This window comes from Miscanthus floridulus, chromosome 17 (genome assembly GCF_019320115.1).
Source record: "Miscanthus floridulus cultivar M001 chromosome 17, ASM1932011v1, whole genome shotgun sequence".
Classification (NCBI taxonomy): domain Eukaryota; kingdom Viridiplantae; phylum Streptophyta; class Magnoliopsida; order Poales; family Poaceae; genus Miscanthus; species Miscanthus floridulus.
Window position 1 is genome coordinate 24777006 of NC_089596.1, and position 26867 is coordinate 24803872.

The 26867-nt window shown below is 46.6% G+C and overlaps 3 protein-coding genes across 5 annotated transcripts; 1 reads left to right on the forward strand and 2 right to left on the reverse strand.

Annotated features, from left to right (window-relative positions):
* The first annotated feature begins 2114 nt into the window (after positions 1-2114).
* LOC136518689 (small ribosomal subunit protein mS33-like) lies at positions 2115-6708 on the forward strand. The gene is made up of 2 exons (XM_066512375.1): positions 2115-2377; positions 6479-6708. Exons 1-2 carry the CDS (start codon positions 2163-2165, stop codon positions 6567-6569), a joined length of 306 nt encoding a protein of 101 aa, XP_066368472.1. The 5' UTR covers positions 2115-2162; the 3' UTR covers positions 6570-6708.
* A 246-nt stretch (positions 6709-6954) lies between these two features.
* On the reverse strand, positions 6955-8147 carry LOC136518688 (uncharacterized). The gene is made up of 3 exons (XM_066512374.1): positions 8026-8147; positions 7883-7943; positions 6955-7804 (listed from the first exon to the last, which is right to left on the reverse strand). The coding sequence occupies exons 2-3, from the start codon at positions 7899-7901 to the stop codon at positions 7032-7034; spliced, it is 792 nt and encodes a 263-aa protein (XP_066368471.1). The 5' UTR covers positions 7902-7943; positions 8026-8147; the 3' UTR covers positions 6955-7031.
* Positions 7973-15215, reverse strand: LOC136518687 (coiled-coil domain-containing protein SCD2-like). 3 transcript variants are annotated; one of them, XM_066512373.1, is made up of 17 exons: positions 14671-15215; positions 14365-14537; positions 12960-13023; positions 12676-12717; positions 12527-12583; positions 12305-12354; positions 12196-12223; positions 11947-12024; positions 11739-11849; positions 11594-11654; positions 10980-11093; positions 10322-10440; positions 9710-9767; positions 9308-9346; positions 9168-9208; positions 8510-8636; positions 7973-8263 (listed from the first exon to the last, which is right to left on the reverse strand). In XM_066512373.1, exons 1-17 carry the CDS (start codon positions 15097-15099, stop codon positions 8142-8144), a joined length of 1713 nt encoding a protein of 570 aa, XP_066368470.1. In that variant the 5' UTR covers positions 15100-15215; the 3' UTR covers positions 7973-8141. The 3 variants fall into 3 exon arrangements, 2 of the variants coding, with proteins under 2 accessions (XP_066368470.1, XP_066368469.1); XM_066512372.1 differs by having other exon boundaries at positions 10322-10455; XR_010774594.1 differs by lacking the exon at positions 7973-8263 and having other exon boundaries at positions 8542-8636; positions 9694-9767; positions 10322-10455.
* Between the last annotated feature and the right edge of the window lie 11652 nt (positions 15216-26867).

Sequence of the window (26867 nt, forward strand, 5' to 3'; positions counted from 1 at the left end):
TCTATGACTCCGATATTTTTACCGAGGTATCGAGAAGCGCGCAAGTTTTCCCTTAGTCATCGTTGGAGTCCCTCGCAAAGAATCCCTCGCCAGGGCCAAGCTCCTGGTCGGGTAACTCCATGGATAGCCGATAGCCCCGGGCCTTTCCCACGCGTAAGTGGGTCTCCGGTATGCCTTTCTACAAGTTTTTCCTAGACCGCTCCCCGCCATCTTCACTATCAAGCTTGAGGCCAAACAACCGTGGGCCTTGTTCCCTTCGGTACACGGTGGCGGCCACACCACAAACGCGGTTGATATGATCTCGCAAGACTACAAGCCCCTCTAATATATAATAATGGTGTACACAAGCACCGAGTGGTAAGAGGTATGCAAACCTCACTAAACACTAGGCCTAAACCTAGAACAAGCGCATAAGCGGTGGTCTAATCAACATAAGCACTTCGCAAAGCACCTACGCTAATCACCTAATGAATCACTAAGCACTATGCAAGTGGAGATCACTAAAATGGTGTATTGACACCCTTGGTATGTTTTCTCAGCTCCACACTACTCAAATGACCAGTTATGGGGTTTATTTATAATCCCAACTGAGAAAGTAGCTGTTGGGAAAGAAACCCACTTTTCTGCTACTGATCGAATGTTGCTGTCGTCCTAACTGAACGCGTCTGGTCACTCAAAATGGTCACTTGGTCTTTGGCGCGATCAACTGATTGGACACTGATGACGTCCGGTCATATGTTACCGGACACGTCCGGTCGCAACTGCGCCGCTCTAGAACCTCTCAGGACTTGATCGGACACCACTGTTCCTGCGTCCAGTCGATCACCCTCCAGCGTCCAGTCAGTTCTCAGCTATTGTCGCGATAGTGAACAGTGTCATTGGCGCGTCCGGTCACTGCTACTTAGTGTCCGGTCAGTACTGTAGAGCTCGTTTCTTCGTGATCTTGCGTCCGGCTTGGTTCCTATCTTCGTGCTTAGACTTTACTTGATATCTTGGGTCTTCTCTTATGCTTCTAGGGTCTTGCTTATGATGTTGATCATCGGATCATCATGCCGCCTTCATCCAAGTCACGTCTTGCACCATATTGAACTACAAAACAATCACTTATAAATTCATTAGTCCAATTTAGTTGTGTTGGTCATCAAACACCAAAATCCAAAATAAATGAGCCTAGGGTCCATTTTTCTTATATTTTCCACTTCTCACTACTGCGTTGCCTTCTAAGTTTCTCCTTCCCGATCCTCTGTGCGCATGGAGAGTTGGGAGAGTAGGCCTCTGGGCATCTGTGACATCTGCTCGGGTGTACGGGCGATCAGATTTTTGGGGAGCGTCTTCGCGACCGCTCGCTTCTTCCTGGTGACTACCGACGTCTTCTTCTTCCTCGGATTGTCTACTTCCTGGTAGACGTTTGAGGGACTGCACTGCGTACATCTTCCTGCATCGACTGTGGACCACGACTTTGAGCAACTCACCATAAATAGGACTAGAGCCACCGGTGCTTTGAGCATGGATCCCTCCGTAGGGTACATCTCTATTTTCAAATTGGTTAAATTTAATCTCATTTTCGCTATAATCAGTATGTTGTTTATGAACATATTTGCTACTAATATGAGGAGTAGTAAAATCACACACGTGCACATATTTGTCATCATAAATTTGTTATTATTTTTCTGGATTAATTTTAACATAAAAATGTCTAAATTTCTAACAACAGATATACAATAAATCGTGGATTTCAAAGAAATTAAATTGGACAAGATCAAACTTCAAAATTCAAATGGAGCTTGAATTCAAGTTTTAAGTACGTTTATCGGATCAGTAGGAAAGAAACTATGCTATACTGTAAAAACATGGATCTGATTCTTAACAGAAAGAAACATGTATTCAGTAGGAAACTGTAAAAAGATCGTTCTCGTGGATTCTCTGAAAATTTATTCACTCTCGTGCGAGATACAGAAAAAAAAAAGGATGATAGCCCATCAAGACATATCGTCCATTCGTCCCGGCCGAGCTTACCACCCTGTTACCCGCCCGGCCCAGCCCAATACTCGAGAGCCCACCGAACCACCACAATGCAAGGCGATCTGGGCCGTCGGTCCGTTAGATCACGAGCCATCCATCCACCACCGCCGAGAGGGACTCCGAGGGAGGACGGGGGAGAAATGAGCGCGGCGGCGGGCCGGCTGCTGGCGGCGGCGGCGACGGCGGGGGCCGCGGAGGTGCGGGCGTCCATCTTCGGCCACGCGCTGAACCCGACGGGGAAGCGCGCGGCGACGAAGCTCCTGCGGAAGAAGATGGTCGGCGACCAGGTAGCGCAGTGGTACCCCTACGACATCAAGCGCGACGACCCACTCGTCATGGCGCGCGAGGAGAAGGAGTAAGTGCTCACATCCTCCTCCTCCCCCTCCTCGGCCTCCGCTGGGGGATTGGGTTTGTAGTGATTCGCATGTCTCGCTTGCTTTGCTACGTAATCCCTGTGCCGTTGCCCGTTGGTTGTTCGTGCTCGGTGTGTGTTCGTTGATATGCCTCCGAAGCAGTGTGTCATCTCGCTGACGCCCGGGGATGCATCTGTTGGCTTCAACTACCGACGCAAATTGATGGGCTCACCGACTTGATGTACTAGTCGTTACTTCTTAGTTGTTGCAACCAGGATGCCGTAGTGCCATTCCAGCATGGTGTTTCTAGGTATGGGAATACGGTGCTTTCACCTTCGATGTATATTTTCGCTGGAGGTTTAGATCAATTAGTATCTCTGGCACCTCTGGTGGCTGTCCAATTCATTTTCATTAATCTTCGGTGGTTGTTGATGACTTGATGTTGATCTGGCACGATGTTGTGTTGTGTTATTGTGAAGCAAATGAATGCCCTCAATTGCATGGCTGTTCATATTAAATTCTGATAGCAAACAGGCTAGGGTGAATTTTGTTGTTAGGGAGCTAGTGATGCTGGATGATAAGTTGGCAGCAGCAAGCTGGGTAGCAGATTCTGCTGATTGTGTTGTGGCACAAATGCATTTGTTTTTGTCAAAGTTCAAGAAGGCGCTTTCTAGGCGCTGACCCATAGCCTAGCGCCTAGGCTAGCCTAGGCCAGTCTAGGCGCTTCAAGGCGTTTTTCTAGGCGTTTTGCCAATTTAGCACACAACATATTATATATATATATATATATATATATATATATATATAGCAGAAAATGCTGAATAAATTAGTTAAATAGAAGTATAGAGTAGCTGAATACAATATATAAAAGAGAGGGCAGTAGACATACCTTAGTGGCTTACTGGCTTAGGCTCAATAATCAATAGACAACTTGTTCCTAGTTCCTACAGCAAGGATTGACAGCTTGTATACTCAATAGACAGCAAGCAGTTCATAAAAAAAAAGAAAATAGCAAGTTGACACTTATCTAAATGATTTCAGCCATCTCCCATCCATGAACAGACCATATCAGCAGCTAGTAATTACAAATTTTAAAGTACAAACAAGTGACAGGACAGCAATACAAGTGCACAACACAATTTATAAATAAAGGTCTTGTTCAGAGACCACATAGTTCTCACAAAAGAAGAAAAACACAGTCACACAACAGCAGTTCATAAGTTTCAGACATACATGAATGCATCATAAAAGATAAACCATGACATGATAAAAAGGCCCCACTACCATATCATCTTTCTTCTTCAATAGGGTTCCACATAATCATCCTCATCTTCATCAAACTATTCTTCTTCGGAGTCAAATTCTTCTCCTTCATAAAGTTGTCTCACTCTTGCACTTCTACACAGCTCAAGTTGTTCTTCTGCTTCCACTGCATCTCCAATAACAGACAAATGTATCCCTATACCTTCCATCTCATCTTCCTCATCTCTATAGACAACTAATGCACAATCATCTCCATTCTCATGCAGAAAACCTTGAGCTTCAGTTGTATCATTAGACAAGAGAGCACCACTGATCTTCTTTGACTTGATCTTTTCTTTCTTATTAATCAGCTTGGAGTTGAATTGAATATAGACCAATTTGTTCAGGCAGGCTGTAGTAAGCCTATTTCTCTTCTTAGTGTGTACCTATAAATTTAAAATAAGAGCATTTTCAGGTCTGCAATTTAATTGTAATGCTGCTGCAATTTTCAGGTAGACAGGTACTAACCCCTTCAAACCCGCTCCAATTTCTTTCGCAACCAGAAGAGCTTGATGTCAAAGATAGGATCCTTGTAGCCATCTTCTGTAAAGCTGGTGTTTCAGTTCCATACAGCCGCCACCATGATGCTGAAATAAATGAAAAACACCTCTATTAGTTAGTAGCCATTTATTGTTAGATGAAAACAGCAAACAACCATGTTGTAATCAAATTTATTGTAAATCCCTCCTTGCATCACCTTGTCACAGAGTTTGCACTTCACCTTGCCCTTGTTGTTAGCATCAACAAGAACCCCATATTCCCATCCCACATCATCCGAATTCCTTCTCAGGAGATTCGCTCCCTCAGTGTTCGCTAGGCATACATTCAGATCCAGAGCACAGATCAGGCTCTCTAACATTCAGGCATTCACAGTAGTTATTCAGAGCATTCAGGCATCCAGAGTATTCAGCTTCAGAGCAGGGGAGAGGAGCAGGGGAGGGGAGCAGCGAGCAGGGGAGGGGACTGACCTTGGGGCTGCCGCTTAGGGAGGACCGGAGGACACCGTCGGGGAGGGATGCGCCTGCGTGAGGGGTGCGCCGACGGGAAGACTGATATCCGGTGGGGAGGAGCTTCCAGGCGGGGAGCAGTGCGACCGGTGGGGAGGCGCTTCCAGGCTGGGAGGAGCTTAGGGACGGGCCATGGGGAGGAGCTTCCAGACGGGGAAGAGCGCAGCCTGCGGATCCACCTGCCCCGCGCTGGAAGGGAGGAGCGCGGCCGTTGGGAGCAGCTTCCCGGAGGGGTCGTAGGCGGAGGCGGGTGAGCGGCAGTGGCCGTTTGAGAGCGGGAGAAGCACGAAGCAGGCAGGCGTGCGTCCTTTCCCCCCCTTCTCCCTCTTATCCTTTTCGCACGAGGCTTCTTTTCCCATGCCTGAAGCCAGCTGCGCGCGCGCGCTTCCGCGGGGGCGGAAAATTTCGCGTGCTCGCCTGAGGCGTCCGCCTCCATGCCGCCTAGAGCGCCTGCGCGCCGCCGAGGCGCTGCACCCGCCTAGGGGTCCGCCTATCCCCGTAGGCCAGGCAAAGCCCGTCGCCTCCCGTCGCCTAAGGCGTCGCCTTTTTGAACTTTGGTTTTTGTCAGAGGGTAGTCTAGCAATCACCAAGTAAAATACGGAACTATGTCACTAATTTGCCTTCTCCAGCTAGTCTGGTGCTCCGATATCTGGATTTGGTGTCACCATAGGATATGTTGGCTTTTTTTCTGTCCTAAGAATGCATCTATTGTTTGATAAGGGGTCCTCTCGCACAACTTAATATTGGTTGAGAAATGTGAGATATTGTCTGGAATATCTGTATTGAGATGATTTGTACTACAGTAAATCTGATCATTCACTCTTTGACCATGTTGAACTTAGTTCTCTTTCGGTTTATCGCAAGGCTCATGCACATGGGCATATTTCCACTTAGTATCTAGGAATGGAAAACTGGTTGGCACAGACCCATCTATAATTTATTTATTTATTTTTGTAATTTTTCTGAGGTAATGCTGACAGTTGAAAAATGTGTGAAAAATATGCAAGAATCAGTGTGACTACTTGACCCTCTCTTTTTGTTTTCTGGGTTTCAGTTGAAACCATAAAAAATCATAATTTGATTCTTCTTTCCTGGGTTTGAGTTGAAATCATGAAAATGGTGCGAACTCCCAGATGTGTTTTGTTAATGGCATTAGGGTTGCATCAGGTTTGTGCTGTGCTGTTTAGCATAGGAGTTCAAGACTGCTTATCGAACCTTAGTTCAGCAGCGAGAACTACGTGAGGAACCTGTGGATTGCCTTGCATCTTTAGAAAGCCAGAAGTCATTATTTTATTCTTTATAAGTATACAAGTCTTTGGGTTTAGTATTCACCCTTGTAAGATAGTAAAGGTATTGCAGATTCCACTGGCATAGGAGTTCAAGACTGCTTCAACCTTAGTTACTGCGAGGACCAAAATGGAGTTTGTGATGTTGTTTATGTATAGTTACATGTCTTTGGTTTTAGACTTTTAGTATTCACCCTTGGAATACAGTAAAAGTATTGCAGATTTGGTAATGAGATGCAAAAAAAAGGAGCATGCTAGCTGAAAGATACTTAAGAAAAACATAGAGCAAGTGTGAATCAAGCATGATAGATATTAGTGTTTCTCATTCTGAACTGCAGCATTGAACATAGCCTGTTGTTTTCTGTTCTTTCTGCCCACATTATCATGAGTTCAAGAAGCAGACAAAATGCACAAGTTACAGAGTACTCAGTAATATTGTCTGATAGAACTTTCTCATTGCTATGACCTATGAGCATTTATCTTACTGGGACATGTCTACTTTCCGCAGGCGTCTGGCTAAGCTGGAAATGCTGAAGCGTCGTGGCAAGGGACCGCCAAAGAAGGGACAGGGAAGGCGTGCTGTCAAGAGAAGCAAATAGTCGTGCTACCAATGCTCAGCTCTGCTTCTGGCGTTTGCCTTGTTTGAATGCTGTAACGTAATGATTTGTTGGGTGACGAACTGACGATAGATGAAGAAACCCACGTTTGCTCTATCAAGTTTTATAGCTTACAACTGTTTTGCAATGAAACCGCCTTCCATGTTGGAAGAATGATAGGATGTGCTTCCAATAGAGTTCATGATCCTGACACCTAAGTGGCAGTTACAGTGTTTTGGTAAAACAATTTCAGGATGAATCAGGCGTCCTTCCGTTAAGAACTCAAGATTAGGATAACAAAAAATCCAAATCTGATTTTTTTTTTGACAAGACAAATCTGAATTAAAGATGATCAAAACTAATCTTGGCAATCGAAGCACATGCACAGCATTGTACAACAACATGGAGGACACGGATGAACCGAAGTCAAACATCGTCGGAGCATGCGTTTTCGTGGCGTGGCGTCTAGAACTCGGTGCGTACGGCGTCGATGCAACTGCCGCCATCGAACACCCCTGGGGCGGCGCCATTGCCAGCGCCACCACCGTCGCGCTTGTGAGGCACCGGAAAGCTCAGCACGCACGCGAAGTCGCTCTCCGTGCTGTCCTGCGCGGCGCGCACGGCGATCTTGACGCTGATCCATCCCTCGGCACGCTCCCGAGCGAGCGCCGCGGCCACGGCGCGAGCGCGCCGGCCAGGCGGCACGCGTTGCACGCCGGCCCACGCTACCGGCAGCGCGTTTCCTCCACCGCTGCGCTGCGTGAAACCCGGCAGCGCCACGGCGGCACCGAGCTCCTGCCCGGCGTAGAACGGCGCGGCCCTGATCCCCGTGTACCGGCGCGCGTACAGGTTCGGCGGGCCGTCGAACCGCAGCACGGCGGAGAGGTTGTACGTGACGGCTGAGGCCGCGGCGTCGAAGGCCAGGGCGCGGAGCTCGCCGGACGCGACGTAGGGGACGACGTGGTGCGGCCGGAGGAGCAGCCGCGGGATAAGGGACGGCACGAGGACGAGCACCGCCAGGAACACGACCAGAGGCGCGAGGCAAGCCGCGGCCGCGGCTGCCACTGCTGCCGCGCACTGCCGTCGCCGCTGGCTCGCCGGCGACGGCGTCTCCGTGGACATGGCTCGCAGGATGGGGAATGCAGCTGCTGGATCGTCACTCCTCAGTGTGTGATACAAGGCTCCGATCATTGCTGCGCTTAATAACCCTGGAAGCTGCTTTGGTACGCTTTTTGCTCCTAAAAGGAATAGACCACCACCATTGCTAAAGGAAAAAGGAAATCTAGCAATGCATATTTTTGTTGCAGTAGAGTTACCTGACGGAGAGCAAAGCATCCGATGACTCCATGATTAGCCCCTTTTGCTTTCACGAATAAACTAGCATTTAACAGAAAATAGAACTCAAAAGAAAGGATTACTGGATATTTTGATGAAAGTTCAATATTTTACAGGAAGATACCAAGCAAATGGCCATTAATAACAGCACGAAAAGTATATCAGGAGGGCTCTAGGGCCTCTGACGGCACAAAATCGGCAATAGAGCCTTGGATATTATGCATTTGCTAACTTTGTTTGCTAAGCTTCAGATCCAGTTGGACTCCCGTGGTTGCTTAAATCATCATCGAGAGCTCTCCTCGTCGCATCCCACAGCTGAGACTCGATTCCCAGCTTCTTCAGCTCGTGGAGTCCTCGCTCAACTTTTTACATGTTTGCAGGAAAAGAAAAGGATAATCAATAATGATCTCACTGACGTCAAGCTTGAAATTCAGCTTGCCAATTCCTCTATGTTTTTATACATGATTATGGGAAAAATCAATCACAATGAATTCATTGTGACTTCAAAATTTAAATTTAGCAAGGTTCAGGTGGAGAAAACCTGCATTAAACTAAAATAATTGATTTCGAGAAAAAAAAAACTATGGGAATGGATGAAAATTATCTACCTTCTATTACATCGCTTGTAGTAACTGGGTGATTGCTTTGTTCTATCCAAAAATGTAGTCGCTCATCAGCTATATCTTCTTCTACGTTGTGATTTTTGGCCCGCCTCCAGAAATAGGTCAACCATGCCTGTAGTGTGTTGGAAATCAAAATAAGAGGACACTAAACATGAAGCTTACCAGATAACGAAAAGCAAAGCCATGAAGTGTTTTCACATAATATTTATTTTACATTTCTCTTTACTAACGTAGTCAAGTTTGTTAAGCACATAATGGACACTAATATGGAATTAGGAGATTAGGTTCATGATTATATATAAACTGCACTAGCAATCCTTAAACTTGTACCATGGTGTCATTCATTTCCCTAAACTCTTAATATTGCAGATCACAGTCTGTGCCACTCAAGGTTCAAATCCCCCTATCAGCATGTGATTAGACGGACATCTCTCTTAGCCAAGAGTAGCACATAAACAAACACATGCTGATTTGGACCTAGAGTGACAAGGTATTTAAGAGTTTAGTTATCTTGATGATACCATAGAATAAGTTTATCGTTTGTTAGTGTATTTCATTCTATATTATTAACAATGGAACAAAAAAGAATATTAATGCTGGCCAGAGCGAAATAAAAATTGAGTAACATAACATAATCTGTTACCTGCTTGAAGCGTACATCTTCTCGCTCTTCCGCACTTAACTCTAGGACCAGGAAATATGTCAGACACATAACTAGGAAAGTGAATTGACATTGTGTTCGTCAAAGGTCATGGATACAAAAGTACTGACAGTGCCACTAACCTAATGACTCAGAAGGGCTCCGACCCTCAGAAGCTTGGCCTGTAATGGAAGTTCAATCCTTATCAAAAGGTAAAAATTATTCATCCAATGACATTAATTCATACAATAACACTTTTTACAGGCAAATTATGCATAATATTTCTCGGAAGTGGCTCAACATTGTGCAAGTTAAGCTACATGCTACACATGCAAATATTATCATCATCACAATGAGTTAAGATCTATTCCCTACTATGTTCTTGTTATAGTGAATAAGAGAAATCAAGATCATTACTTTTATGGTTTATCTTCGTTAACGAAAAGAACCAGTTATGGCTATCTATTGGTGGTCCAGGGAAATATTGTACATAAAATATTAGTAAGATGAAAGTATAAGAAATGAGTACATTTTCGAAAAGCCACCTGAGAGAGGTTTGATATGTCGATTTTCAGCCAAAGTAAGCATGATTGCATCCTCTACCTTCAAAGGAAATATGAAGTTATTATTACAGCACTATGAATAAAAGCAGACGAGTCGCGGTCTCCTCGCATTGCACAGGCGAGGGTAAGGCTTGCCACTGACACCCTTCCCCAGACCCCGCACAGAGCGGGAGCTCTCTGCACTGGGTATGCCCTATGAATAAAAGCAGAAATATAGTAATGCCATTTTCTGAGAATATGCAAAAGCTAACTCAATCTCATATATGTTGCATTTGCTATATACTTTACAGAGATGGACCAGTCACTCTAGTAGCAGTAGGATTCTGAAGTTGGATAATCCATTTTTCCATATCACCTGATGTGGCACAGCAAAATCCAAAATATTCTGAACAATTAACTAGAATAGAACTGTATGAGACGTGGCAGGCAATAGGTTTCACATTCTAGGAAATCATGTACATCAATTAATACACGCAAAGCGGATTTTAAACAGTGTGAATCATGTCTCTGAGTTAAATTGATCATGCTGACATGCAGTTGAAACTTTGAAGTAGCATATATGTCCCATACACACAATTCAAGTTTGAGAAAAACCTTGAGTGAAGCCAATTCACGCAATCCTTTCTCAACTGAAAGCATGGTCTCAATATTGCCATCACTAGATATATCGTTTACATCAGACATTTTGCTTCTGCTCTCCATGTCAGCATTATCTGTCACCACATGAACTATGAGAAAAGAACAGGGTTATGTGACTAAGGTCATGCATGAAATCTGATACACTTAGTAATCCTTCATCATCCGAGACTATTTTAAAAGCAGTAAAACTACTAACATTAGCCCTTCAGATGAGATTTTTTTAGTACACATAGCAAAAGGCTCCTTTTACACTGCACAGTACAAATGTAAAGTGCAAATGAATCCTATTTTGCAGCCAGAAGATGAGAATAGAGAGTCAAATCTGAGCAACTCAATTGAAGTTTCCAAATTTCTAGCATGTAGAAATTGGCCACGTTGTTTCATTTTGTTACAATCAAATCACTGCATAGAATAAGAATACTACTGAAGGTTTTTCATTTGTTACTTGTCAAATTGTGTCATGACCTGTGGGGAATCTGGGTCTCATCTCCATGATTAGCCAATAGAGATAATGAAGTACTTGCATAGTAAGTGGAACATATTATTCTTGTATCAACAGCTTCATAGAAGTAAAATATCAAAACAAGAAGAATTAAAGATAGCTTTTGATAACCTGATAAAGTTCCATCTCTTGCCTTTTGCCCAATTGATAGGACTGCTTCAAGTGCACGCGGTGCAAATGAGGACCAGTATTCTTTTTTTTCTTCAGCAATATCAGAATGTATCCCTGGGGGGGGGGGGGGGGGGGGGGGGGGGGTGCTCACCATTAGCCAAAACAAGACACTATATAACAATTTATATATTAAAAAATCGTCTGTTTGCTTATCGACAAGACACATTTTTTTCATGGAACATACAAAATTGGAAATTGGCATTGATCTTTTTAGGGGAAATATTGTGTGAATTTATTATGAAAAAGAACAAAAGAGAGATTACAAGTTCAAACTTTATGAATAATTGACAGCACTAGTGTTGAAACGCAAACTAAGTTAAACAGTAGGAAAAAAAATGTGTGGTGTGAACACGAAAGGACAAACAGGGTTGGATAATTATGCATCCTAGCCCATGGTCCTAAGGTTGACCTAGCAGTTACAGATTACAATGGTTACTAGTTGCTGTTCCAATATGTTAATTCAAGAACACATAATATTTGAAACATTATTTAGGCAACTGGGAATACTCCCTCATCGTAAAGGAGTACAAACAGTGCAAAAGTGATCTTGGTACCAAGTTTAGAACATAATGTCCAGTAGCGGGCCAGCCAACATCTCTTTAGCACCACCTCCTCCTGATTAAGGAATTTCATGAAAAATTACAATGATAAGCCAGACAAAAAGTGCTCATATTGTGATTATGTAACCAACGTACACACCAGCTCTTCCTGTGACAGCATCATTCTGTTGGCTGTTGCCTGAAGAGATCTCAGTTCTGATCTAGCACTTTTCACTCTCCGAGACACAGATGTAACCAAATTACTAGTAACCTATCACAAATTGCAAATAAGTTTATGATTGCAAAATATGACTCTGGAAAATTCGTTCAGCAATGGATAACCAGATTCATGGAAAAATCCAATACACCTTTGCTTCTGACTTAAGGGTTGCAATCTCATTACAGCTTGCACTGCTGGACCTTCGCGAAGCAATTCGCATAGCAATCTAAGAGCAAAACTGGCATCAAGCTCGAACAAAACTAGTATGCAAAAATTGATCACAAATAACTGTATAGTGCACACAGTAATAATCAAAAGTGACTCAAACAAAAGCAAACTTCTCTCTCTAGTGCTCCCTCAAAACTTTGAGCAGGAGAAGCTTTCTATGGGAACATACCTTTCTTTGTTCTAGTGCTGCGTCTTTCCTGAGAGCCAAATTGAAAATATGGCTTAAAATACAAAGCAGGCATCGACAATAAGTAGCATATTTTTAGTAACTGCCATACCTGCTAATCAAAATTGGCTCTGTTTCTACTGCATCACCAATATCAGAATCCTGAAGTCCGGAAATAAATATGGTAAATGCAAAACATGAAAATTTCCGCATGGTATCCAAACAAATCATACTAGCATACATCCAGTTGTCAAGTTAAAAACTAAAAAATAGGACAGTCAATCAAGTAATATCAGAAGCAAAGATTTAGTCAGCATTTTATCACAGAAAAGACCTCTCTCTCCATGTGCATGGATTTGGCATCTCCATCATCAGACCTTTCTTCTGCAAGCTGAAGATGGGAAGATGCAGGTAAGATAAAAACAAGGTTGATTGCTTCCAACATGTTAAACTATAAAAGAAAATAGAATCATGATATCTCACTTTGTCATACATGCTTTCATTTTCCACTTGAAGTGTGTTAATCTGCAAAGCATGGACATAAAAAATTAAGAACCACAGCTGCACTCCAGATTAAGAGAAAAACTAATTTAGGTAAATGATTGACAGCTGTTTTGACAGTGTCCATAACATTGGTTAGACAAGAATTGTAGCATGGAGGAGAGATAACTCATATTGAAGGTTAACCCCGCAAGCAGTAAACAGAATGTTACACAGATCGTAGAATTAAGATTCTATATAAAACTTGAATTCATGAAAGAAATTACCTCATCATTAAGAGAAGAAGATGTACGACGAGCTCTCAATGAGCTTCCAAGATCAACTGATCTCCTAAGAATGATGTAGCCTATATTACTTAACAAGTGATCATTGAGAACCAAGAATACAAAGGCAGCAAGTATCAAAAGGTTCTTTTAAACAAAAAGCAAATACTTACATAACTAACACCGATAGATAGAATAATTTTCTAAAAAATGTCTTAAGTCAAGTGTAATTCAATCAATGAGTGTTATTCAGTAATGTGGCATGTCAGTTGCAAAGGTTTGTACTTCTATTATCCTTAATATAATGATACACAGCTTTCCTATGCATTCGAAAAAAAAGTTGCGAAGGTATGCTTGCTATTTGCTAATCGTTGTAGACAAATGCTGTCTCAGAAAACCCCAGTTTTGGAGTTTCAGTTATCCAATGAAGACTTATCCTATTTACAAATGCTCAAATGATTAGTTCATATTAAACGTGGTGGTGCATTTGAATCCACCATATTATTGGACCTTTTGGTAAGTTTCAGAAGCAAGCAATGCCACATAAGCAGAATCATGATTTGCGACTTCTGTTGCAATGCTCATGGTAATATGGCACCAACATCTCAAATTTAGCATCAAGTTACTCCACTATCAAAGTTGCAGCATCACTAATAACTAGCTGAAGAATTAACACACAATTCTACTGCTTTGATATTTATTTAGCACAGTTTCTGCGTCTGGGAAACTAGAACACGCTGCATAGATAGTGTGTTATGTATGGCAGGACCTAAAGCCAGCACAACAAGAAGCCTATCGCGGCCTAAAATTTTGACTTCAGTTATCTTCAGTATTTTAGGTGATTATTACTTTGGAGTTTGCTTTGGATTTGGATTAGGCAATCCAGGTATATAGGCTTATTAGTTTAGCAAAACTAATAGGTGTTTCGGAAGGAGAACAGTCGGTGTTATATAAACCAAACTGATGTATTCCTAGTCCTCAAAGCCAGCAATGAGAACAAATATTCTTCCTATCTTCCTCTCTACCTCTCTCTCAAGTCCACCATAGCTCCAGCGAGGTGAGGCGAACAAACTCAGCCGACCGTCAGTCGCCACTATCAACTCCGCAGTCTTTGATCCACATCCACCATGCCACAACATAGTGCTTGGAAGATAAGTCGTAGCCTCAAAGCAAACTAGCAACCAAAAAACACGAAGAAACTAATCATCTGCCTCAAGCGCAGACATGGAATCCAGATAATACACTAAATTGAGATAGCAGAACTTTTGGATAACTGGAAAAACTCCACAGGCCCACAGTGAAGATGCTCGCAAAATGTATTAACGTATTGCACCACGAAATCTGTCTTCTGTCATGCATGGGGACATGGGGCACAATAATTAATACTTGAGAGCAGGACAGTCCTTACCTCTGCTCCCTTCGGTTCGGCATGGGCGACTCTGAACCAGCCCCGGCCCCCGCACCGCTGGTCGCCGGCCGCTTGATCGACGGGATCATGGGGACCGACTTCCCAGCCGTGTAGCGGTTGGTCAGCGACGGCGGCCGGCCCACCTGCGTCTGATCCGCAAGGTAACGGCCTATCTAAAATGCACAGAATTGCACGCCACCACTTAGCACATCGCACAGGTCGTATTGAGAATCGAGGAGCATTGCAGAGTATGCACTAAAAAATCACATGCAGAGCCAAATGCCACCGCATGGACACGATGGTTACCGAGGGGGAAGGGGATCGGGTGGAGGTGCGGCGCGGGGTGTTGGAGAGCTCGATGGGGGGACCAGAAAGCTCGTAGTCGTCGTCGTCGTCGCTCCCGCTGCCGGCGTCCCCGCCCGCGCCGCCGCCCATGACCCGCGCGAGACGCTGGGCGGCGGCGCGCGCGGCGCTGTTCTGCGCGCGGGCGCCGGCGCCGGCGCCGACCCCCGCGCGGCGGCCCGCGGTGGAGGCCGCGCCGGCGCCACCGAGGGACCCTGCCCGCGCGTGGCGGTGGACTGGGGACAGCTCCTTCGGGGATCCGCCGGGCGATGTCTGCGCGCTGCCGCCGCCGGCCTGGTGGTGATGCGACGCCGCCTGCACGTAGAGGCCCCGCCGCGACGCGTACCCCAGCCCGCCGCCGCCCGGGCTAGCCGGCCGCGACAAGCGATCCATGGGAGTGTGAGGGGGATTCGGTGGACGGATTCGGTGGGGGAGGAGGAGGAAGAACGGGAGAGATGAGCGGGCGCGCGGTTCGCTGGTTCGTCCGCTCCGAAGGCAGGGGAGGGGGAGAGGCGAGGCGGGGGTGTAACGGTCTCGTCTCTCGAGACTCGAAATGGTTGTGGTCAGGGGGACCGAGGATCTTCTGCGGCGTCTGTGCGCAGCCACTTCCGGGGTGCATTTCCAATGTTTTCCCTTTTTGATTTTCTTTCCCTTCTTTTTTTCGTAAATGCTTCCTGTAGCGTGTCTGCGGCGTCTGTGCGCAGCCACTTCCGGGGCGCATTTCCAATGTTTTCCCTTTTTTATCTTCTTTCCCTTCTTTTTTTCGTAAATGCTTCCTATAGCGTGTCCATCTGTCCGCACGCGGGCTTCTCCGGCCTGCATACGTTCGTGTTGATAGGCCACGACGTCCAACGGCTCAACACTCGTATCCACTCGTCCACTTGCTCCAATCACATCCGCTCGTCCAGTCCGCAACGCCGCGACCGTGCCACGACTGCCCTGCGTTCTCCAAGGCGTCTGGGTGCCGGCTAGCCATCCCGCTTGCTTTTTATGTCATCACTGTCGTCGCGTTGCCCCCACCTCACCCTCTATGCGCCGCCACCTAGCTCCACGACTGGGCTCCACCGCGACCGTGCTCCCTCGGTGTTCGGGCACCCACCGGTCATCCCATCCACCCTCTACTCGTCCGCCGTGCCGCGCCCACCTTGCCCTGTGTGCGCTGCCACCCAGCTTCGTGTTGCTGGCGAGCTCTACACCGGTGAACTCCACACGCTGACAAGCAGCAAGGTGATGTTGCGCTGAAAGCGCATGTTGCAAACATATGTTTTGAGTGTTTCAGGTGTTTTCAGATATATGTTGCATGTGTTTTATATGGATGTTGTAAAAATAGATCTAGATGGTGCATATGTTGCAATGGCTATACACGTATGTTTCAAAGTGTATGTTCTAAATATTTCATTTGTTTTAGACGCATACATTGCAAGTGTTTCATCTATGTGTTGCAAAATTAGATCTGGATATTACATTCTACAATGGCTTTACACGTATGTTACAAGTATATGTTCTAAATATTTTATCTATTTCAGACATATGTTGCAAGTGTTTTATCTGGGTGTTGCAAAAGTAGATCTGGGTGTTGCATATGTTGCAATGACTACATTGCAAGTGTATGTCCCAAATATTTTATCTGTTTCAGACGTATGTTGCAAGTGTTTCATCTAGGTGTTATAAAAGTAGATCTAGATGTTGCATATATTGCAATGGCTATGTTGCAAATGTATATTTCAAAATGTTTCATCTGTTTCAGACGTATGTTGTAATTGTTTCATCTGGGTGTTGCAAAAGGAGATCTAGATGTAGGCATGGAGGAAGCCCAAGCCCTCGGTGGTCGTGTTGATGCCCGAGCAGTGTCGTGACAGCTGCTGGTCTGCCACGACGGACGACCATAGAAAGCGGGAGAAGGGGACCTCTAGCGATGACGGCGGGTCGCCAGCAGGTAGAGGTTGGACTCCCACAGGGGAGTGAGAGGCACGGTAGACGCCTCGGTGAGGCCCGTGGATACTGAGAAGGTTGGCTGCTACGGCTCCCTATCGTATGGGCCGACGGCAAAGATAGAGGCCGTGGACCTGGGAGCGACGGGGACGGGATGCTGTGGGTGATGCGGGCACGGTGGGGATATGAAAGTGCAATCAAGCCCTAATTGTAGGTTTTGGTGATAGTGACCACGTAATTAGAGAACTAATGAGATTTATCGAGATGACAAGCAGGAAATCTATATTCAAGGATGTTGCACAAAATGAAGGAGCCCCCAATTACAAATGTTGATGGTTTCAAACTCAAAGGAGGTTTAAATTCTTTTATATTTAGAATTTGAGTATAAGAAAAGCCATACTATAAAGGGGGACACAATGCTTAAGCTAATATATGCTACCAAGTGCTCAATCTTATACATACATCCTTAGTTATTCAGCCAAGACAACCACTCTTACTCTTGCTGTCTTGCCTAGTGCGGTAGTGCCTCACTTGGAGAGAGGCACTACCATAGTGTGGCACTGTCGCACTTGAGCCGCGGCACTGCCGCGACTTAAGTAACCGTTGGGGCTGGGGTACTTATACCTTTCTCCTTCCTCCCCAACGTCTCTCTTCTCTCTCCCACTCATTTAGGTCGTCTAAGAACAGAAGAGTGCCCTTCTCTCTCTCCTCCATTGGTGACCTTGAGCTCCCAAGCATTCTCTCTTGATTTCCCCATCAATCTTTGAGAGAAAAAGGTCACAAAATCAATTAGAGAGCAGATCCTTTGATTCTCTAACTCAAAAGAGCACTTGGTTCACGTTTTGGTCGACGGTTGTGTTTATTACTCTTGGAGCTTTACTCCTAGCCGGCTAGAGCGTCGCCCGTGGAGCTTGCCAACTTGTGTGGCAGCTCCGGGAGATTTGTAACCACCTCTTGAAGCTAGTAAACTCACCCCTCATTTTAAGAGTTGAGTCTCTTAACTTGAGAACGAGGAAGTGTTGCAAAGCTCTAAGCCTTAATGGTTAACCTCAACAACGTGGACGTAGGCAAGCCTTGGTGGCGAGCTAAACCATAGGTTAAATCATCATGTCACCTTGTGCTTTAGTTACATCATTTGTATTTCATATTGTTGTTTAGGTGATTTCTAGGGTATGTGGTCGATCTACTTATGTGTTGTGTTTCTACCACTTCTAGCTCTCGATCTGTGAATCTCATACCTACAGGAAGCTAAGAAATTTCTCCAATTCAAGTTTACATTCACTGATTTTGAACTATGACTCGAAGTTGTCTACAGGTGCGGCAGTGCCGCTGTTATGGTCCAGCAGTGCCGCAAGGTCAGAGCGGCAGTGTCGCAGGTTAAATTTAATAAAAGTTTGAGTGTTTATTTTAATAGGCCTATTCACCTCCCCCTCTAGGCTAACTAGAGATCCTACAAGTGGTATCAAAGCAGGTTACCTCATGTGCGCTTCACCACGTGAGGTATGGAGCTCGGAGGAGGAACTAGTTTCATGAAGCCGGTGTATGTCGACACCAACAGCAGTGAGTTGAGCGCATCAACAGCAAGCAACACCACGCTACCACATCTTGAGGCTACCGATGCTGAAAGAGCTCTCAATGACAATGAGAGAAGAAGAAAGGAGACAAGAAAGTTCAAAAGAGAAGCAAGAGAGAGGAAGAAGGAGCAGCAGCGGTTAGAAGACAAGAAGCAAAGAAAGGAAGAAAGAAAGCTCATCAGAGAAGCAAGAAGAAGAAGGAGAGAAGCTAGGAACAAGAAGGAAGAAGAAGAGAAGGCAATAAATGCATCATCAAGTGACATATCAAATAGTTCCAAAGATGGAGATGATAATGAGTCCTACCAAGTGTCGAAGGGGGACAAGAAGGAGAAAAGAGGAAAGGGCAAAGCCAACAACAATAAATATGCCGCCATATCCTTTAACTACTCTTCTATACCTATAACTAACCATGATCGGAGCTCTTTCATCCAGGTGCCCATGGGCAAGCTACCCCATTTCAATGGGACTACCTTTCCTAAGTGGAAGTACTTGATGAGAGCCTATCTTATAGGTCTTCATCCTGGCATTTGGGAGATTGTTTGCAATGGATTTGAGCCACCGGTTGATCCCAAGAACCCAACACTAGAAGAGACAAGAATCATTCACCTCAATGGTCAAGCCACAAGTGTGTTGCTTAGTGCTTTGGATGGTGATGAGTACAATAGAGTGATTGGAGTTGATGTTGCCAAGCAAATATGGGACACTTTGCACCTAGCACATGAAGAGGTTGACAAAGTGAGAAAGGCAAGAATTGACTTAATGTCAAAGCTCAACCGGTTTGTAATCTTGGATGGAGAGGGCCACAAGAGATGTTTGATAGGTTGATGATAATGGTGGGCAAGATTAGAGGTTATGGTTGTGATGAGCTAGATGATCACAAAATTGTCAAGATTGTGTTGGAAGCTTATTCACCTAGAAATAAGACCATAGTCACTCTAATTAGAGACAAGAAGAAGTTTGAGTACTTCACACCAAATGATGTACTTGGGAGGATCTTGACCTTTGACATGTAAAGAGAAGAAGCAAATGAGAGGAAGAAACTTGGAGAATTGCAAGCAATGCTAGAGGGCATCAAGATCAAAGATGTAGCTCTCAAGGCCAACAAATCAAGCAAGCAAGGCTCTACAAGCAAGTCCAAGATCAACCAACAAGCTTCAACTAGCAAGACCAAAGCAAGCAAGCAAGCTCAAGAAAGAGTATAGACCACATCATCTTCAAGTGAAAGTGAAAATGATGATGATCAATATGAGAAGATTGATGATGTTGCTCTCTTTATGAGGAGGTTTCATAAGGGGCTAAAGAAGCAAGGCTACAAAGTAGCGAAGAGAAGCTTTCCAAAAAAGAAAAAAAGGACATGCTACAATTGTGGAAGCACTGATCACTTCATTGTCAAGTATCCATATGAGATCAAAGACAATAAATACAAGAAGGACAAGAAAGAGGACAAAGCCAAATGTAGGAAGAGCAAGAGAAACATGGGAGAGGCTCACATTGGGCATGAATGGGACTCAACTAAAGAGAGCACAAGTGAAGAGGATGAGAAAGTTGCAACCATTGCTATTCACAAGTCATCCCCTACACCAAGGCTCTTCAACAATATGTCCAACGATGACTACTACTCCCCTCACAATTGTCTCATGGCAAAGCGTGAGAAGGTAAAATCCAAATCAAAGGCCAAATCTCCTCCACCCCCTAGTGATCTCTAGTAGTGATATTACATATTAGTGATAGCTCTAGTGATGATGAATCTAGTGATGAAGAAATAAACATGATAACTAAAAATTTGTATGGAAAGACCAAATTATTCATCACTAACCTAATGGAGGATTTAGAGAGTGTCTAAACCGAGCTAGAATCTAGAGAAGAGACTCTTATTCGACAAGAGGATCTCTACATTGCTAGCAAAGAAGCTCTTGCATTAGAGAGAAGTGAGGTAGAATCCTTGCGCGAGGCCTTAGCCAAAGAGCAAGAGGACCATGCTATCACAAAGAAAGAAACTAAAGCTCTCAAGAAAAAAGTATTGTGACTTAGATGAAAAGCATAAAGAACTTGAGATGCAATATAGCATTCTTTGGGATAGCAACTCACATCTCACTATGGCAAAGGAAACCTCTACTCCCTCTACTAGTCAAGGTTGTGGAAAATGTTTTAATCTTGACTCGAATGCTTATTCCACTAACCTTGCAAACATGGAAGCTATGAGAAAGGAGATTACTAGTCTCAATAAAGTCATTGGAAAATGGTGAATAAGTGTGACCCAATCCAATGACAAGAAGGTTGATGAATCAAAAGGGCCACAATTCAAGCAAGAAAGGCATCCCTCAATCAAGCATGGGCTCAGTCACACAAAAGGAGCCAAGACAAATGGAAGATGGATAGTGAATGGCTATGAGTGTGTGCAGTTTGAGAGGAAGGGCAAAATTGTTATAGATCAGCCTGCACAGACCACGGTAGTGTAGCGTCCTAGAGTGATAGTGCCGCATAGCAGTAGGGCCATAGTGAAGGGCGGCAGTGCCGTGCCCCGCAAAAATGGGAAGTGTCAGGTTCATAAACCCAGGGTCCCTAATGGGCCTGCTGCACAGACCGCGGTAGTGCAGCATCCTAGAGTGACAGTGCCGCATAGCAGTAGTGCCATAGTGAAGGGCGGTAGTGCCGTGCCCTGCAAAAATGGGAAGTGTCAGGTTCATAAACCCGGGGTCCCTAATGGGCCTGCTTCTCAGTAAAAACTCGGCCCAGCAGACAGTGTAGCGACAACAGGTGCCTCTTGGGCCAGCCCAGTTACCTAATGATAGGCCAGGAGGCGATCCGGTTCCCGACCGGAAGGCTTGACCAAGGAGGGGACATAGTCCGACTCTGAGGTCCTTTTTCGACCGAGAATGCGTCGAAACCTCTACTTGTAGCTCTTCCCCGACTGACACGATCAGGGCCGGCCAGGAATGACCAACCAGGGATGCCTGCTCAGTAAGGGCCTGTGGATCAGGTGGAGTAGATAAGGTACGACACTCAAGTCAAACCGCAATACCGAGGACCATACCCTGTGCACCTGCAGGATGGTGCCACCAGGCCATACCAGATAGGCACTATGCAACCTTCTAGGCCTGTCAGAACCCAAACAGTATTGTGGGCATTGTCCTTTGCCACACCCTGCCATGCCCTGTGCACCTGTAGGACGGTGCCATCGGGGCATGCCAGGCAAACACGGTAGAGGCTGCCAGATGCGTCTAGGAATAAACAGTATTGTGGGGGCCGACAATCGTCTTGTACCCGATGGCGTGAGCAACAATACTAGGTAGCACACATACGCACTCTCTCTCTCTTTCTCTCTAATTTGCATGGCTATCCCCTTCACCTATAAAAGGGGATGCACTCTCTCCCAATAGAGAGAGACTCTCTCGAATCTAGCTCTAGAGAACCTGAGCATTCGAACAGCTTCACAGCTCTAGAACTCAATAGCTACAAAGAGCATACGCTCCAAAACTTAGCGCATGTTAGAGCACCTGTCACTCTTAGCCATTTGGTTTAGAGTCCGACCAGGTCTCTAACACCCCCTTCTCATTCCATACTCGTTTGTAACCCCACAACAAACTTTGAGCACCTGGGCTTAGGAATAAAGTCACCGATCGACTGAAATTGGACGTAGGGCATGTTGCCTGAACTAGTATAAATCCTATGTCATTGAGTGCTAGGCCACATCCAATCACAACGCATGACAAAACTATAAATATTTACTTGTTTGTCACTTTTCGCAACGATAGTTGGCGCTGTCCGTGGGGAAGACGCCGTGTGTTCACGCTTTTGGTCATCGGATGGCCCACCTTTCCACCATCTTCAGCATGGCGGGCTTGAGCAATATGATTTGCTTTGGCTCACTAGAGTTTCCTACACTCCCACCTATTGGGATGTGGGTTCCTCCCATCTTCCAGCTGCTCTAGACTTTCCTTTTTGGGAGTCTGGACTTCGTTGCCGACCGGCTCGGCGTACTGTGCCTCCATAAAGAGGCGCTCCTCCCAGCGTCCATCGGAGGAGAAGCGCTCTCCATCGGCCCTGGGCCACTCAACGACCTCAATGACAAGACACGCGCTTTGCCTCGAGCCCATGCTAGAATCAAACTCCATGGTGAGTAGCATACATATTGTTCTTTATTGACTATTTAACACTTTCCGCCGACTCTCTGGAAGGGCCTCGTTGTCCCCACTGCGACCGCCGTGCGACCGGTTCCCCTATGGCTTTGCGTCCTCTAGGGATGCATACGCCAGGGGGCTCTAAAGGATGCTAACACTGCCCCCTCTCACATTTGAATTTGTGGGGATGACAGGCTACGCTCCCGCCTCCTTTCATGACCTCGTAGATGACGAGGTCGAAAGCGATGGCTCTAGCATCGACAATGCCATGGCATATGGACACCCTCTGTCCTAGGAGTGCACTATGGCGAATGCCTTGGGATAGCCACCAGTGGTAGTGGAGTCTCTATAGACTCACACCCCTCCAGACCCTCGTGCAGAGGCCCTCGCGTGTGCGCAGAAGCATGGTGAGGAGTTGCGACAAAGGCGGTAGAGCCAGCCGCCACCTATGCTGGTGCACTCGGCGCAGCACGCTATGCCACATGCGCATAACCTAGTAAGTGGCTCCTAGGGTCATGCCCATTAGGTCCAGCGCAACATCCTATACGGAGGGAATGACCCCCCTCAGTTTGCTCGAGCTGGCCAAAACATCGCTGCTGCGGTGATGCTTCTGCGCGGCCTCCCCGAGCCGGCCGACCCCCAGGAGCAAGCAATCCACCGGAACCTCTGGGTGCTGGTGGAGACTACCGCCATTCAATAGGTGGAGAGCTCTACGTCATGACACCAGCTCGCGGCCTCTTGCCCAACCGGAGGACTAGGGCCTTATCAATCGAATTGCTCCATCCACTCACCACTACTATTGCTCGGAGTGGGGCAGGAGGCCATGGCTGCACCACAGCCTGACCCGGTGCCTGCTCCACACCGACTATCTATGCGCGAACATCTTAGGACAAACCATGATGCTCGCAGCAGCATCAACAATTGACGCCATGCCCGGCATGATGATGACGCCTATCGAGTGGCTGTGAGAGCAGGCGATACAGGCCTTGGCCTGACCATTGAGGAGTGCAGAGACACACACCCAGGCATGGTGGCTAACCAAATAGTAGGAGTCCTAGGCCAGATGACTTAGGACCATAGGCCTTTGGTTGTCGCATCTAGAAAGCATCGTTCTTGCAGCGCTTCCGACCACCCACCAACATAGCCAGATACACCAGGGAAATGAACCCTGGTATATGGCTCAAAGACTTCTAGCTTGTGAGCCAGAGGAGTGGATGATGACCACTTCATCATTCAGTATCTCCCCATCTACATGGGGGAGCATGTTTGAGCGTGGCACAAATTCCTCTCGCCTGACAACATCTGCGACTAGATGGATCTCAAGAGGGTCTTCGTCGGGAATTTCTAGGGGACATATGTTCGTCCTGGGAATTCCTAGGACCTCAAGAGCTACCATCAGGAGCCCAATGAGTCCCTATGGGATTACATCCGTAGGTTCTCAAAACGATGCAACTCCCTTCCTAATGTCATTGACATAGACATCATCAGCGCATTCCTCTCTGGGACAACCTATGAGTCCTTGATCCACAAGCTTTGCTGTCTGAAGCCCCGTATCACCCGTGACCTACTCAACATGGCCATGAACCATGCCTCCAGCAAGGAGGAGGTTGGGGCGGTCTTTAGCAATGGTCGAGACAAGGGCAAGGCCAAGCACAAGGGCCAAGACGAGGGCCCCTCCACGCAAAGGGGCAAGAAGAACAAGAAGGATTGGCGCCGACCGGCCAACCCAACTTTGGCCGCCGCAGTCAATCATGTGGGCAAGCAACCCTAGCAGGGCCAGCCCAACCACTTTGACAAGCTCATGGAGAGTCCATGCACCAATCATGCCTACCCCGTTAAGCACCTCTACAAGGACTACGAGCTCCTCAAGCGCTTTCTATGATAGGCCGGCAAGCCAAAGGAGGTGAAGGGCAAGGAGGCGGCTAAGAAAGGAGGCATGGCGGGCAAGGATAATGATGGCTTACTCGACCCCAAGCAATGCCTCATGATCTTTGGGGGATCCGATGCCATCCACTCTAAGCGCCAGCAAAAGGTACGCTACAGAGAGGCATGTGCCGCCGAGATGGCCGTCCCCTCTTTCCTTAGCTGGTCAGACTCTCCGATCACTTTTGATCAGAGAGACCATCCTTCCCACCTTGCCCGACCATGTCACTACCCGCTCATCATCGACCCCATCGTTCGCAAGAAGTGCCTCACTAGGGTGCTGATGGACGGAGGCAACGGCCTCAACATTCTCTACGTCGACACCCTCGACGCCATACGCATCCCCCGGTTGGAGCTCTACCTAGTGAGCTCTCCCTTCCACGGTGTGATCCTAGGGACACAGGCATACCTGCTCGGGTAGATTGACCTGCCCATCATGTTTGGTGACCGAGCCAACTTTTGCTCGGAGGTCCTCACCTTCGAGGTGGTGGACTTTTCGGGGTCCTACCATGCCATCTTGGGGCAGCCATGCTACGCCAAGTTCATGGTGATCCCCAACTACACCTACCTCAAGTTGAAGGTGTCAAGACCGAACGACATCATCACCATGGGTAGCACCTTTTCGCACGCCTACACGTGCGACCGCGAGCATTACGAGCTTGCCACGGCCGTCATCAACTTCGCTGAGCTCCTAGGGCTTAGGAATTCATTGACTCCAACAGTCCTAGACTATAACGAGCCGACCTCCTTGAGTGCCTTCCACCTGATTGAGGAAACCAAGGTGGTGGGGATCGATCCCACTGACCCGACCAAGACGGTACGGATTGGGACCAAGCTCCTAGCCAAATAGGAAAGCGAGCTCGCTGACTTTCTATGCACCAATCATGATGTCTTCATGTGGAAACCTTCTAACATGCCAGGCATACCAAGGGAGGTCACCGAGCATGCATTACGCCTCACCCCGGGCTCAAAGCCCACCAAACAACGCCTGCTTCACTTTGACGATGAGAGGAGCAGGGCCATAGGTGAAGAGATCACCAAACTTCTAGCGACTGGATTCATCAAAGAGGTATACCACTCTAACTGGCTAGCTAATCTAGTTCTTGTGAAAAAGAAGAATGGAAAATGGAGAATGTGTATTGATTATACTGGCCTCAACAAGGCGTGTCCAAAGGACCATTTTCCTTTGCCACACATTGACCAGATAGTCGACTCCACCTTAGGATGCAAAATCCTCTCCTTTCTGGATGCCTATTCAGGCTACCACCAGGCCACGATGAAAAAATCTAACCAGGTCACGACTTCATTCATCACCTCGTATGGTTCATACTGCTACATAACTATGCCTTTTGGTCTGAAGAATGCAGGTGCCACCTATCAACGGTGCATGCAACGATGCTTCACCGACCAAATAGACCCGCTCAACCAACCTAACCAAGTCGAGCGGCCAAAACCAACAATCATCATCTATGTAGATGATGTAGTGGTAAAAACGGCTCAAACTAGCGACCTGATCACAAACTTGGCCATAACATTCACGAACCTCCGAAGGTTAAGCGTCAAATTGAATCCTAAAAAATGTGTTTTTGGAGTTATGAAGGGGAAGCTGCTCGGATACATCGTGTTCGAGCGCGTCATCAAAGCCAACCCTAAAAAAATCTTGGCCATCTCCAACATGGGCCCTATATGCAATGTCAAGGGCGTATAGAGGCTCACCGACTGTTTGGCCGCCCTAAGCCAGTTCATCTCCTGACTATGGGAATGGGGGATGCCTCTCTATAAACTTCTCAAAAAGACAGACACATTCGTTTGGATAGAAGAGGCATAGTAGGCCTTAGAAAGACTCAAAGCTACACTAACATCGGCCCTAGTCCTCATCGCTCCCAAACAGGGAGAAACCCTCCTGCTCTACATTGTGGCAAACAACCATGTTGTGAGTGCCGCCCTCGTCATCGAAAGGGAGGAGCTAGGACACCCCCTAAAGGTTCAACGGCCGGTGTACTTTGTCGGTGAGGTACTCACCAACACCAAGGCTTGATACCCCCAGGTGTAGAAGCTTCTGTACGCCATACTGATGTCGACCCGAAAGCTCCTACACTACTCCACCAACCACGAGGTCATGGTCGTCACCTCGTACCCACTAGGAGACATCATCCGCAATCGCAACGTCATGGGATGAATCTCTAAGTGGGCTCCTCGAGCTCATGGGTAATGACATCAGGTATGTCCCTCGCACCGCCATCAAGTCTCAGGCTCTTGTCAACTTCATCGCCGAATGGATGGAAGTCCAGCTCCTGACCCCAGACATCACCCATGAGTACTGGACAATGTACTTCGATGGGTTGGTGATGGCACCTGGCTTGGGGGCTGGAGTAGTTCTAATCTCCCTGGATGGGAGCATGCTCCGCTACATGATCCGTCTTCATTTTTTGGCCTCAAACAATGCCACGGAGTACGAGGCCCTCATCAACGAACTCTGCATCGTCATCGAGCTTGACGCTACATGGCTGTACGTCCGTGGCAACTCGGAGTTGGTCGTAGACCAAGTCATGAAGGAGTACTCCTGCAAGAGCCCTCTCATGGCAACATATTTCTAGGAGGTGCGCAAGCT